General features: G+C 46.6%; 1 protein-coding gene across 9 annotated transcripts in view; it reads left to right on the forward strand.

The window, feature by feature from the left end:
* The window catches only part of LOC106567980 (nuclear receptor corepressor 1), a 121857-nt gene that overhangs the window by 87057 nt on the left and 19790 nt on the right, over positions 1 to 15010 (forward strand). For 8 of the 9 annotated variants that reach the window (XM_014137920.2, XM_014137919.2, XM_014137922.2 and 5 more), the window contains 12 exons: positions 1436 to 1519; positions 4583 to 4719; positions 5050 to 5140; positions 6936 to 7410; positions 7905 to 8151; positions 8748 to 8952; positions 9750 to 9911; positions 10953 to 11119; positions 13184 to 13301; positions 13568 to 13654; positions 14436 to 14494; positions 14773 to 14938. In XM_014137920.2, the coding sequence (XP_013993395.2) occupies positions 1436 to 1519; positions 4583 to 4719; positions 5050 to 5140; positions 6936 to 7410; positions 7905 to 8151; positions 8748 to 8952; positions 9750 to 9911; positions 10953 to 11119; positions 13184 to 13301; positions 13568 to 13654; positions 14436 to 14494; positions 14773 to 14938 (1998 nt within the window). The remainder of the gene's footprint in view (positions 1 to 1435; positions 1520 to 4582; positions 4720 to 5049; positions 5141 to 6935; positions 7411 to 7904; positions 8152 to 8747; positions 8953 to 9749; positions 9912 to 10952; positions 11120 to 13183; positions 13302 to 13567; positions 13655 to 14435; positions 14495 to 14772; positions 14939 to 15010) is intronic. The other variant, XM_014137924.2, reaches the window with a different exon arrangement.

Raw genomic sequence — 15010 nt, forward strand, 5'->3', positions numbered from 1 at the left:
TGTTGTAACGTTTGGGGCAAATCCAAAACACTTTGTATTCAGGACTAAAAGGACAATTTTTTTTTGCTGTATTACTTTAGTGCCTTATTGCAAACAGGATGCATGTTTATGAATATTTGTTCTGTACAGGCTTCCTTATTTTCACTCTGTCAATTAGGTTAGTATTGTGGAGTAACTACGATGTTGTTGATCCATCCTCAGTTTTCTCCTATCACAGCCATTAAACTCTGTTTTAAAGTCACCTCATGGTGATATCCTTGAGCGGTTTCCTTCCTCTCCGGCAACTGACTTAGGAAGAACGCCTGTATCTTTGTAGTGACTGGGTGTATTGGTACACCATCCAAAGTGTAATTAAACATTTCACCATTCTCAAAGGGATATTCATAGTCTGCTTTTGAATTTTTACCCGTCTATCAATAGATGCCCTTTGCGAGGAATTGGAAAACCTCCCTGGTCTTTGTGGTTGAATCTGTGTAAGAAATTCACTGGTCGACTGAGGGACCTTAAAGAATTGTATGTGTGGGGTACAGAGATGAGGTAGTCATTCAGAAATCATGTTAAACACTTATTGCACACAGTGAGTCCACTTTTTTAGGCTTGCCATGACAAAGGGGATGAATACTTATTAACTCAAGACATTTCAGCTTTTAATTTTTTAATTCATTTGTAAAAATGTGTAAAAACTTAATTCTACTTTGATATTATGGGGTATTGTATGTAGGCCAGTGACACAAAATCTCAATTTAATCAATTTTAAATGCAAGCTGTAACGCAACAAACACAACAGAATGTGGAAAAAGTTTACGCAATCTCTATGGGTCCCATGGAGTAGTGGGCCAGGGTTCACTCTCTCTCTCAGCCCCAGCTTCCATCAGCCCATCCTCCCTTATTGAGTGTGTTGTTCTGTGAATTTGGCTGTGGATGAAGGGGAGGTAGGGGTCAGTGTGGACAGGCTGATACTGAGAGAGAGACGTGTGTTTGTGGTTAATGGATATGTGGCAGTGTAGCAGTGAGAGGAGTGGTTACTTAGTCAGTCTGTCTGTCTCTGTTGTCGGGATGTTCTCTCCGTCTGTCTGTTTGTCTTTGTCCAAGGCCGTTTCCCAAAGAGGTTGGAGGGTGGGAGGTGCGTCTCTCTACTTCTATGCTGTCTGGAGCCAGATCAGCTGACACGGGGCCCTCCCCTTGTGAGGGAAAGAGGGAGGGACAGGAGGAGGGGGTCGTTCTAGTTGTGAGGGAGATAGCGAAAGAGCAAGAGAACACGAGAGAGGGAAAGAGAGGGAGTGTGAGGTGCAGGCCTCAGCAGCGAGCCTCTGAATGTAAACAGATTATTTGATTAGCAGCATTGAGAAGGAGACTGCTGAGAAGCGGACCGAGCTACACTGTACTATCTCTGTGGGCTAATATGGAGCTTTCTGTTCTCTCTCTGTGACTTTAGCACTAGGAACTGCTGCCGCCGCGAACATTGAAACCGGTGAGACTTCTCGCTGGACCGAGGAGGAGATGGAGGTTGCCAAAAAAGGTAGCGTTTCGTTTTTATTTCTTAATTTACCGTTTCTCTCCTTCCCTCGCGTTCTTTCACTCTCAACCCTCTCGCTCTCTAGTTTGATCTCTCTCTCTCCTCATCATTTGCTCCCATACAAGCTCTCACTCTCAGACACTCCCCTGGCTGGTGAAGACTTTAAGGGGGAAGCAGGATGGAGTTGTTTGAGCAAGGATATTTTTTTCTGGTATCTAACTGCAGTGGCTCTGCTCTGTGACAGAGCGTGACAGTTTGGGCTTGCTCTAAAGATCATATTATTCACAAAAACACAGTCAGGCTTCTGGATCAGGACTTATTTTGAAGTTGCTCTACAATTGAAGCCTTTTTTATCTAAAACAGCTCCTTTTGAGATTGAGTGTTTCATTTCATGCAGTTACTGAATGTGGATGCACCACAGCGTTTCAGCTTTCGCCAGTTGCATCACACACTCGTCCATGTGTGGTTGACCCATAACCCCAACCCCCATCGGACCATAGCTACCTCCCAGCACTCTAGCTTTGTCAGTGTAGTCTATGGTGGAAAGGGAGAGCGAGAGAGACTTAAGTCTTCCGCATGCTTCGGATCGGCTGGCGCTTAGCCGAGTGAGTATGCTCACATACTCCCTTAATTACCCCCTATAGTCGATTTCCTAGGCCCCAAAGACATCTAATGAACATAATAAAACATAAAAATCCGTCAATTTTTAAGCTAGAGAGAGCATTTTTTTTGCATCGGATGCATCTCAATCCACTGCATCTGTCGATGCCGCACTTCCGCATCTGCGGATGAAAGGTGGCAGAGCTAGAGCACTGTTTGTCAGACCATGAGACATCCCAAATATTGGTCTTTTCACTAAATCGTCTGTAGCGTCCGAACGGTTTGGCCTACAAATATGGATGGATGTGAGACTCATTCTCACGATAGTGTTCCCCATTTTGCTCTATGACCCCCACAAGCGCCTTCTGAAGCAGGTACAGCTAATCTGCCAACTTCTGTCTGTGGTGTCCGAACAGTTTGGGCCACACAGTAATATGACGCTCCTGTGGAAAGGTGAAAGGATGCCCACAAGCCTTGTCTGAAGGTCCCCCAGTACCAGTTTAAAATTTTTTTTTTATGCAAGAATAATAATGGAGATGGTTTAGTGCCAAAAATAAGGGGTTAAATACAGGTATAAAAAAAATATTTTTAAATATATATTTTTAAATCCCTTATCTTTCTTATATTGCTCAGATACAGGACAGACATGTCTGTTGTTCCATGTAGTGAATCTGTTGTTCAATGCGTTCGTATGGGCTAATAGCAGTTAGGCCAAATTCAGTGTTTCATTAAATAATCTTTTTTTATATACTTCAAGGGGCCTTAAAATTCAATCAAATCGCTTAAATTATCCTTGGTGACCTTAAAACAATTCCATATGCTAGCTTAGGTTAAAAGACCTTCGCTTGAAAAACTTGAAAAAGGCGGCAATAGTACCCATCTTCAGACACTGTAGCCAATATACACTTCCTCAACATAGTCAAAATTCATCTAGGATAACTCAAGAAATATGTTAATTTTGTCGTTTTTTGCCAAGGAGCTCTTAGTCGAGCAATTTTACATCTAACTAAGATGTTTGGTGCAGTATTTCTCAAGGGATTTTTTATTTTTTTTTTGCATGAAAACGATTAGCCTCTCGTTCAATGACAAACACTTAATTGAAGAATCCGTACTGTTGACTAATCTCTGAAGGGTTGTAGACTTTGGCTACAGAACTTAGGCTTGCCTTGAGAAAAGATTTAGTGTGCATGAACAGCCGGAAAAACCCTTGCTGAAGACAAGAAAGAACAAAGACGTCTCAAAATGTTGTCATAATATATGCACAAACTGTTCCGGATGGGAAGCATGGGACCGAGGGGGAGCTCTTAAAAGCTGACATATATTTGTTAGGAGAACTTTTATTAATTGGGCTGCCTGACGGAGACATGGTGTACATGACGTCTTTAGATTCTGGCACGGTGTTCTGCTTCATTTTCTTTTTTTCATTTTCAGCTTTGTGTATGTTGAGTTTACTGCTGGACGGGTCAGAGAGGGGCCTTCCCCCTCTTATTCTTAACTTTTTTTCTTAGATGTTTTTTCTGCTCCATCTTCATGTGAGCTGTTACAGGGTTTGGACATGTGAGGAGGGGGTTGGCTGATTTGGTCTTGGTGTGGTACTGCTGTAGTAGTGGTAGGCCACATGATGAGTACTAGGGATCAATCCAACTGCAACAACTTAAGTTTTTTGAAATCCTTTTGAGGAAAGACACGTACTACGATGACTACTGTAAAACTAAGTAAGGGATGTGAAGAGCTGTGTTTTAGGGTGGATGGATGATGCCAATGTTGCGTACATGTAGTATAGGTGTATTATACAGTATATTTTCTCAATGGGCTAGTGTATTGTTTATTCCTGAGGGGACTGTGAGGAACTATTACTAAATATCATATCAGATCATGAGACTGTTTTACAGTCAATGAGCCTGAAGTACTCCTCACCTGATACTTCCACACGGAAGTCTCTATACAAGTGACTCCAAACGTTTCAATAAATGTTCTGTCAAGAGTGTCCTCGTTCTCCTCATTCATTTAGATGGTATTGTAATTTGCCTTTGTCCTCCACTGGGCTCCAGTCTGAGGTGATTTGTCAAAGTGCCCGTGTCCTTTAGCTCAACGGTGCAGTGGAGAAAGGGGGAGGGAGGGAGGAGAGACACCCGAATGTCAAAGGTAATCTGCTGTCGGTCTTCCAGTCCAATGCACCTCTCTGAAAGCGCAGTCTGTCTGTCTTAAACAGTTTATTAAGACTTCATCAAAGCTGATTGTTTGATTAGATTAGTGCTGGTCAAGGTGGGGCAGAATTCCAGGCCATGGCAGCAAGGATCATTGGGGTGACTGTACAACTGGGCGTGTGAACAAGAGAGATCAGTAGTTAAGAGTTTTACCAGGTGAGGCGGTGTCACTCAGTAGTAGGTTAAGGTTCAATGATTAGGCTAAATCTGGGTCAGTTTTAGTTTCAGATCCCAACCCAGTCTCTTTTCTCTCTGCCAGGCCTTGTGGAGCATGGGCGTAACTGGCCAGCCATTGCCAAGATGGTGGGCACCAAGAGCGAGGCTCAGTGCAAGAACTTCTACTTCAACTACAAGAGACGGCACAACCTGGACAACCTGCTCCAGCAACACAAGCAGGTACAGCAATACTCAACACAATTAAATATCATGGTTGTTTTAAAACAATTTGCAAAGGCAAGCAAAAATAAGCATATCTTGTCGTCGGGACAAGTCCAGGGAGTCCCTCCCTTTTTCAGTACATTTTCTTCAGTTTAGTGCCTAATGAATACACCCGTGTTCAGGTACAATATGAAGTGGTTTGGTTTCTGTAATCTCTATATCAGAACATGTATGTCTGTCACCATCTTTAATCTATAAATGTTAAACTATGTTTAATGTATTTTCTGTATTACAAACGGACGGTGAAGTGGATGTACTCTGTTGTATAATGTTTGTGTGTTTCTTCAGGACACCCGGCGGGCACGGGGTGATCGGGACCCGTCTCAGAGCGAGAGCATGGCCTCAGCTGACGACGATGAAAACCCAGAGGATAGTGACGGTCAGTCAGAAAGATGACACACATTGACACACACACCAGAGTCACACACACCATCCCTCTGTTTATCCAAACTCACAAACACGATGAATCCTCGCATTCAGACACACATACACTGTCTGCACAGCACAAATATACACACAATCATAGCTAAGAATTAGATTTGATTGGTTTTGATTTACATTTGATCTGAGAGAATGTTCAATCCAGTAGTGAATGTGAATGAGAGAAAGAGCAAGGGGAAAAGAGACAGAGTTACAGAAGTGTCTCTCTATGGAAGAGTGTAGAGATCTGTAAGAGTGAGTCCACTTCAGGAAGAGCCTCCTGAACTTTCTGTCTTGTGAGAATTACGTTTGAATTAATGGCAAAGGAGCCCCAGTATTTTCTCGCTACTGTCTGTAGTTTTAATGAGAGAGAAAAAGGGATCAAAAGGAGGAGGGAGAAAAGCGAGACATAAAAGATGTGAACTAATTCTGACTGCTGGGCCTGGGTTATGTAACTGTTCCTTGGCTTTAAAAAGTCAAGAAAGTGTGCTGCATGGAGCGCTGAGTGTTGCCCCACTCTTTTCATCTGCAGGGCCTCCCCGTCTCTCTCTCTTTCTCTCCTTTGCTCTCTTACGCTTTCTCTTTACCCCTCTCCCACTCTCTCTCTTCCTATCCCTTCTCCCACAACTCTCTGCTCTCGATCCATCACCCTTTCTCTCTTTCTCCTTCTCCTCTGCCTCTCTTTTACATTTTTTTTACATTTTAGTCATTTAGCAGACGCTCTTATCCAGAGCGACTTAGTCGTGAATGCATACATATCGTACATTTTCTTCTCCGTACTGGTCCCCCGTGGGACCCCCCGTCACTCCACTCCACTCCACTCTCTCTCTCACTCTCTCCACTCCTAAAAGTCCTAAAATGCCCTTGTATCGGCTGCCGTAACAGGGCAGAAAGAGCCTGTTTTGAATATTCAAATTTTTTGCCCTGCCAATTATGGTGATAGGTTAATGAGTGTGAGGCCAGATTAACTGTGGGACCTTTCTATTTCGTCCTGGCTGTAAATGTGGTCATGACTTCCATTGTTTAGGAGAGCCTTCTCTCCCCGGTTTTATCACAGACCTATCACTCACTGACTGTAGCTCTTGGCCATCTCTCTCACCCCCTCTTTCTGCTCCCTTCTTTCCCTAACCCTCTCCCTCTTTCTCTCTTTTGGAGTGGAGCCCATCTCCCTCCAGGTTTTGTCTGTGATAAAGTGAAGTGGTTTAATTGAGCTTAGCCCCTCACCTGACAGGGAGGTAGGAGAGGCTTTCCCTACCCTTGCAGTCTCTCTCTCTCTGCCCCTCCGGAGGACGACCAACTATGCAACATGCTCCAAGGCAGGTGGTGTAGGCCTGGGGTAGGCAGGAGGTGGAGGAAGGGTTGCTTGTTGGCTGGTTGGTTGGCATGTGTGTGGGGGTGTTGCTATCTGTTATGTTTAGTCGTGTCACTGAGTCACTGGATGTCATAATGCTTGGGTCATGTCAGTTTGAAAGATTGCCTTATCTGGTTCCAGTCTGCCAGATAGTTATAAAGTTCTGTCTACACTACAGGAGGTCACTATATTATGTGTTGTTGTTCCTGAAGCTCTCATTGTCTCCCAAGGAAACCCAAACTGTCCTCAAGGCCTTGGTTAGTTGGTGTAACTGCCTGCAGATTGGAGAGGGCCACTTGGTTGGGCATAGCCAGGAATGCTGAGGGAAGGGGACTGAAGCTTTGTCTTTAGATTTATCTTGGCATCGACACGTTTTTTTACATACATTTTTTTATTCATACAGGTGGAGAGAACAGCTCAGACACAGAAAGCGCCCCGTCCCCGTCCCAGGTGGACCCCTCCAAGGCCGGAGGAGAGTCCCAGACAGGAGACATTGCTGGAGGGTCAGAGAGCCAGCGGTCTGATCAGGACCAGGCCAGCGATAGAAAGGGCCAGGATCCGTCCTACGGGGAGCTGAGGGTCAAGCTGGAGAAGAGCCCGGACGGAGAGTCCAGAGACCCTGACTCTCAGGAGGATCAGGACAGGGAGAGGGCCCGGGCAGCCTACGAGGGCCAGGTGCACCCCAAGTGCGAGCCCCAGGAGGTGGACATGAAGCCCGGGGGTACTGAGGTACAGGTGAAGGTGGAGCCTGACTCGGCTAAGGAGAAGGGGGACAATGGGGAGAGAGAGGAGCAGAGAGAGGGGCACCACTCAGACAATGACTCCAGCGCCACCTGCAGTGCAGATGAGGATGTGGACGCTGAGCCCGAGAGACAGAGGTGGGTCAGGGTGGTCATCATGGGGATTAAGAACTCTTGTTTCAGACTTTAAAAACAAAGCTATTTGGATGAATTATTAAGGTTGTAAATGGTTGATATTATTAGTGGTAATTGAATCGCTTCATACAGGACTCCTTTATCCTAACTCCTGTAATCATTACCTCGACTCTTTCTGATCAGTGTGTCTCACCATCTCTCTCTTCTCCTGTTTCCCCCACTTTCCTGTTTCCCCCCCGCTTTCCTGTTTCCCCCCCGCTCTCCTGTTTCCCCGCTCTCCTGTTTCCCCCGCTCTCCTGTTTCCCCCGCTCTCCTGTTTCCCCCGCTCTCCTGTTTCCCCCCGCTCTCCTGTTTCCCCCCGCTCTCCTGTTTCCCCCGCTCTCCTGTTTCCCCCGCTCTCCTGTTTCCCCCGCTCTCCTGTTTCCCCCGCTCTCCTGTTTCCCCCGCTCTCCTGTTTCCCCCGCTCTCCTGTTTCCCCCGCTCTCCTGTGTCCTCAGGATTTTCTCTAGTATGGACAAGCCTTCGCTGCTCAGCCCTCCCGGCTCAGTGCTGATGTCCACGGCCAAGCAGGCCCACCTCAACATGCAGCAGCTCCAGCAGCGCACCGCTGCCATCCCGCCCATGGTCAGTCACTATAGCAACCCACACTTTTCTATGATCAGATATGCCCATTCGGAGAGGCAGGCATACGGAGGCAGGCAACAGGGTGAAAGCATGTCTTGTTTAGACCAACCTACCCGTCAAGTGAGTCCATCATCCCCCCGCACTTTTCCAACCAACCTGTAAATCAATCAATTCAATTCATGGATTCTTCTAATTCCATAGAAATGTTAAATCAATCAGTTGATCAATGTGTTTGCAGGGATCTAAATCAATGAACTTGTGCCCATCTGTTGTCTACCGGTAGTCCAATCATGCTAATGTGCTGACACTGTCAAATTGTTTTCTGATGTCCCTTTCTTTCCCTCTAATTGCTTCTTCTATGGAGCTTCTGTCTCTCCATTTCTTATGGGATGAAGTCAGACAAACTGGATCACCTGTTTAAGCACTGGGGCAGAGATATGTGTGCAAAACACAAAAGCAATCCAATCTAACAACTGTTTGTCATTTTTTACATTTCATTCATCTAATAATGTACTTTACCCTTTCTCCGGGGATGGTTTAAAGGCATGTGTTAGACTATTCTTCTCATTCTGAAGTCCAATCAACATCTACTTCTAGATTGTATATAGGACTTCAGGGTTAGAGGACAATGCATCAGCTGCTCACTTTACTTGTACAGAGCTTGTCCCCCTCCAGTCTTCCTCACAGGGGCGTCTCTCCTCACCCTCCTTCTGTAGGTGGGTCCTTTCAGCACTGGCGGGATGCCCATGGGAGCCCCCCTCAGTGGCTTTGCCATGTTCCAGCACCAGATCAAGGCGGTGCACGAGTCGGCCCACGCGGAGGATAAACAGAGACAGGACCAGGCCGACCCCGAGCACAGCAGACAACCTCCCAACTGCCCGCGCTTCACTACCCACAGCCCCACTGTACTGGACAGGGAGGGTAAGAGAGAGGACACACATACACACTGGTATCCCCCCTCCAAGCCCCTACCTACCTGAGCCTCTCAACCAACAGCAGCCTATTTATAGCCTATGCATTTTTCAGTCCCATTCGCTTTCGTTCAGCGTCAAAAAAGGAAAGAGGAGAGCGAGCCGGTTCAGACTGCTGAACCAGAACAAGAACAAGATGTTAGCTGACCCCATTTTACACGTAATGCGAACATGAAAGCTAAAAGCTCTGATAGGGAAAGCTTGTTTTTCCTGAAATGCCTCTGGGAGAAGAGAGGGATTCTGTGGTCGACTTTTGAAGGAGCATGACTTGAGCGTGTCAGAGCAGGACAGTTAGTTCCCTCAGGCAGACAGACAGACAGACAGAGAAGCGGCTCCTATTTTTAAAGGGTAGAGTCATTCGGCCACAAAGGACACATTTGCTTACCCTGTTTCGGAGTCTGAATGGTATATTTTGTGTGAAGGGGGGGGAGTGCGTGATTAGGCACCCAAAGCTTTTATCACCTTTTTAAGAGCTAAAAAGGTTTTTGGGTAGTCCCGCAATGCGATATTTGAAGACGCTTGGAAATCGCAGTTCGTGTTAGAGCAGTAAGGCAGGCTGATGGGCTTTTTTGTGTGTGTGTGAAAACTGTGAATCTGTGCCAAGACCCTATTATTTTGTTGATTTGAAATGTATAATAAAATCGTCTCGGGTTGTGTTTCATCTTCTGATTGTTCATCTATTTGTGTGCGACATTTATCTTGTGACAGTGTTTTCATTCATATGTCTCTGTTCTGTGTTGTGTTCAGGTAAGCCCTTCCCCTACATGCCTTATGATATGAAGATGGCTCTGGAGCAGGAGGCCCAGTCTGGTCGGCCAGGCTCTCCCTACAGGCTCTCTCCCAGGGACATGAGCAAGGCCTCTCCTCAGCCCAACGACCCCAACGCCTCCCGCTACAGCGTGCCTCCAGGTAACCGCCGTCTGCTCTGTCCTCCCCCATGTGGCCTTAGCTCTACCGTTTAGCTAGCCTGCTCCCATACTGTTTGTGCTGTTGCCAACTCTTTTTCCATTGGCTAAAGCTCTTACAGTACAGTTGGCCTTATTTTTTCCACCCCCCCCTTCTCTTTCCCGATTCTCTGTGAGTAGATTAAGCTGTTCTGTAACTGGCCTTAAAATACTGTCTGTCCCTATCATGAATGAATGTTAATATTACTTACACACAGAGCCTGGCTGCAGTAAGGCTTTATCAGTATTCCGTCATGGACTAGCTCGTTTCCTTATCTCTGTGTGAGCTGCCAGGATGCTGACGTCTGTGCCTGCTGTAGGTACTCTCCCAGACAAATTTAAATGTTTGATTTTGTAAAGTGCAGGGGCACTGAGGGCGGGCAGACTGTCGGGAGGAAGGGAGCGGGGGTTGCTTCCTCAAGGCAGGTCACTCCCGGTCACCGTGACTCACTAACAGGGTAGAACTCAGACAAGCCAGATATCGCTCCCTGAGGCTATTCCCACAGATGTACAGACAGACAGGAGGCAGGGAGGTTACATCAGGTTTAGGTCGGCTTCAGCCTTTTAACTCTAGCTACCAGACTCACTGTACTGTGTTTACTTCACTGTTTACTTCACTGTTTACTTCAGTCTGGGAAATCTGCCTCAATGTTATCACCATGCACTCAGATAGGCTGTTGGTAAGAGTAGTGAATGATGCACTGGCTGAGAATGAGAAACAATTTAGCCTGAATTTAGTTGCAGTACTGTACAGTGACTGATCTGTGGAAACTGCAGGAAATGGTACAATCATTTTTCTTTGAGAATGTCCATAATAGGTATAAATAGATTTTTTGGGGGGGTTGCAAAAATGTTAAATGCTTTAACTTTTCAGTGCCTCTGGATTTTCTTTTCCTGACACACTTTTTTTGTGTTTTCTCTTCCCTTCACCGTATCCTAGACAAGGCTCATGCTAAATAATATGATCGATGGTGTCACTTTTGAACTTGTATTGTTTTTCTCCTAGTGCTCCAGCCAGCTCCCAACCAGGTGGTCCAGAGCCTGCCTGATGGAGTCCGCGTGACTTTCTCCAGACACAGCCGACCTGCCAACATTCCATCTCCTCCTCCACTCATTCCAACCTCCAAACCCACAGACAAGCCTTCCTTTATCCAGGGCGGCTCCATCTCCCAGGTAAGACCCGTATCCCTCAGGTGAGGGTTCAGATCCAGCCAGCCCCCTGGTTAGGCCCACAAAGGTGGGCACCCAGAGCAGGTGTGGCTGAAGTGTTTTGTATGTTCTATTTGGTGAAATAATAAGAAAAATATATACTGCTCAAAAAAATAAAGGGAACACTTAAATAACACAATGTAACTCCAAGTCAATCACACTTCTGTGAAATCAAACTGTCCACTTAGGAAGCAACACTGATTGACAATAAATTTCACATGCTGTTGTGCAAATGGAATAGACAACAGGTTGAAATTATAGGCAAATAGCAAGACACCCCCAATAAAGGAGTGGTTGTGCAGGTGGTGACCACAGACCACTTCTCAGTTCCTATGCTTCCTGGCTGATGTTTTGGTCACTTTTGAATGCTGGCGGTGCTTTCACTCTAGTGGTAGCATGAGACGGAGTCTACAACCCACACAAGTGGCTCAGGTAGTGCAGCTCATCCAGGATGGCACATCAATGCGAGCTGTGGCAAGAAGGTTTGCTGTGTCTGTCAGCGTAGTGTCCAGAGCATGGAGGCGCTACCAGGAGACAGGCCAGTACATCAGGAGACGTGGAGGAGGCCGTAGGAGGGCAACAACCCAGCTGCAGGACCGCTACCTCTGCCTTTGTGCAGGGAGGAGCACTGCCAGAGCCCTGCAAAATGACCTCCAGCAGGCCACAAATGTGCATGTGTCTGCTCAAACGGTCAGAAACAGACTCCATGAGGGTGGTATGAGGGCCCGACGTCCACAGGTGGGGGTTGTGCTTACAGCCCAACACCGTGCAGGACATTTGGCATTTGCCAGAGAACACCAAGATTGGCAAATTCGCCACTGGCGCCCTGTGCTCTTCACAGATGAAAGCAGGTTCACACTGAACACGTGACAGACGTGACAGAGTCTGGAGACGCCGTGGAGAACGTTCTGCTGCCTGCAACATCCTCCAGCATGACCGGTTTGGCAGTGGGTCAGTCATGGTGTGGGGTGGCATTTCTTTGGGGGGCCGCACAGCCCTCCACGTGCTTGCCAGAGGTAGCCTGACTGCCATTAGGTACCGAGATGAGATCCTCAGACCCCTTGTGAGACCATATGCTGGTGCGGTTGGCCCTGGGTTCCTCCTAATGCAAGACAATGCTAGACCTCATGTGGCTGGAGTGTGTCAGCAGTTCCTGCAAGAGGAAGGCATTGATGCTATGGACTGGCCCGCCCGTTCCCCAGACCTGAATCCAATTGAGCACATCTGGGACATCATGTCTCACCATCCACCAACGCCACATTGCACCACAGACTGTCCAGGAGTTGGCGGATGCTTTAGTCCAGGTCTGGGAGGAGATCCCTCAGGAGACCATCCGCCACCTCATCAGGAGCATGCACAGGCGTTGTAGGGAGGTCATACAGGCACGTGGAGGCCACACACACTACTGAGCCTCATTTTGACTTGTTTTAAGGACATTACATCAAAGTTGGATGAGCCTGTAGTGTGGTTTTCCACTTTAATTTTGAGTGTGACTCCAAATCCAGACCTCCATGGGTTGATAAATTGGATTTCCATTGATTATTTTTGTGTGATTTTGTTGTCAGCACATTCAACTATGTAAAGAAAAAAGTATTTAATAAGATTATTTCATTCATTCAGATCTAGGATGTGTTATTTTTGTGTTCCCTTTATTTTTTTGAGCAGTGTATGTTCTCTCTTTCTCAATCAGTCATACTCTAACAGTATTTGTTGTGTGATAATTATTTAATAAGAAACCTATAAGGCTATTTGCCTTTGTAGCAGACAGTACTCTGTATTTAGTAACGTTTACTAGCCAATATGCCAAAGAGCAAACTTTGGTTCACATCCGTTGGATCCACCTTTATTTGTGTACATTGCACTTTCCCTGTATTTCTCTGCTGTATAATTCCCGAGAAAGTTTTAAGGTTTTCAGAAATCCTGTTGATGGACTCCCAGAATCAGGAGAGAACAAGCAGGGAGGGAATCCTCCAACTGGAATTTTGCAACCCTGACCTGATTCTGACCTGTCTGTTCCTGCTATTTCAGGGAACTCCTGGTACGTACCTGTCATCCCATGCTGTCTACGGTGGCCCAGAGGTTGCAAAGAGCTCAGTGGGCTCCATATCCCTGGGCCTGCCCAGGCAGCAGGACCCCACCAAACCTGGTAAGACAAGCCAGTCTGGATGACACATGCACCCCCCGACCCACGTTCCGTTGTCCAAACTAGCATACTACTTTCAATACATTTATTCATACTAAGTGGTATGCAAGTGTGGATACTGTCTATCATCATCTAATGTCCTCTCTCTGCTATTAGATTGGCATGAGAGAGAGACAAGCATATTGTCAATGTTTGAGCACATTCACACCTGATGTCACAGTCCCAATGTCCCACTTCACTTGCCTTCCCTGTTCGTTCCCTCCCTCCAGTGTCCTACATTAAGCAGGAGGAGTGTTCTCCGCGTGGCCAGTCGGAGGGCCTCCTCTCCCAGATGCAGTATGAGGGGGTAGTAAGAGGTGTGTGTCTATTTGTCCATCTCACAAAGGTGTCTGTCTGTCATCCTGTCTGTCCTTGCCTCCCAAGTGTTTCTCCTTTCACACTCTCACCAGAACAGTGCTGATACCGACAGAGAATCCCAGAAACCACACCTGTGTTCAAATCATATTTGAAATCTTTCAAATACTCAATGTTTGCCTGGCTAGAGTGTCAGATGGGTGGGGTATGCATTTCTGGGACTAAAGACTTGAAATACTATTTGAACCCAGGTTTGCAAGATTGATAGAAAATAGCTTTATCGCAGGCGAGCGAGAAGAGTGAAGTGGAGGAGTCTGGCCTCCACCCTCCTTCCCTCCCTCCTGCCCTCTGTTTGCACAGACCTGACAGAATGTGGCACGCTGGTGAGGGAGGGAGATGGAGAGAGACCTCACGAGCCCCAGTTCAAAAAGTTCCTCCTCTCACCAGCAGTCCTCCTCACACCTTCTCCCACAACTGACCTCTGGGCTGACATTGGGGTGTGGTGTGGAAACCTCTGTCTCCCTCTTTCAGGCTGCAGCCCATTGCTCTACTATTCTCCCCACAAAGATTTAAAAGCAATGTATTAGTGCAGCCAGAGTGTACCATCTTACACCAATTACTTTAAATCCTTGAGATGGAGTCACCGAGTGCAAACTTCCGGGAGAATGAGGGAAAAATCGGAATTAGTCTTCAATGATTCTGACCAGGAATATAATGCCAACAACTGTACAGCCCTCATCTATATCCACACATACCAACCTCTGTCTGTTGTCTTCCTTCTAGGAGGCCCACTGGATGGGGGTATCAGCAGAGGCAACCCAGCCAGAGGATCAATCACACAGGTATTACAGTTACAATAATATTGCTAAACCGTTATGTGTATCCAAGCACCACGCTGTCTATGGACATCTAATAGCACCATTTTTCTTATGACGATGTATGCTGGGAATTAGTCTAATATTTTTGGAGCAGATTTTACTTGAAATGAAAAGTGCTATGTAAGTTCAAATAAACATTATTATGGAAAAGTTGAGTTGTTCCTGGTTTCTGACCTTAATTGGACCCATTTCTCTCTGTCCATCTTTACTTTTCTCTCGCTACCTCTCTTCTGTGTGACCAGGGCACGCCAGCCCTGTCTGGGTCCAGCATTGCGGCTGACCTGCTGAAGGGCACCATCACCAAGCTGACCACGGAGGACCTGAACAGCCCAGAGAAGGCCCGGGAACAGCTGACCAAGGGACACGTCATCTATGAGGGCAAGAGTGGACACATCCTATCCTACGACGGTAATACGAAGCTGTGTTAGTGGTCACTACACGACTTGATCTTCTTGTAAATCTGATATGTTTTAGTGTAGG

Source organism: Salmo salar, chromosome ssa13 (genome assembly GCF_905237065.1).
Source record: "Salmo salar chromosome ssa13, Ssal_v3.1, whole genome shotgun sequence".
Classification (NCBI taxonomy): domain Eukaryota; kingdom Metazoa; phylum Chordata; class Actinopteri; order Salmoniformes; family Salmonidae; genus Salmo; species Salmo salar.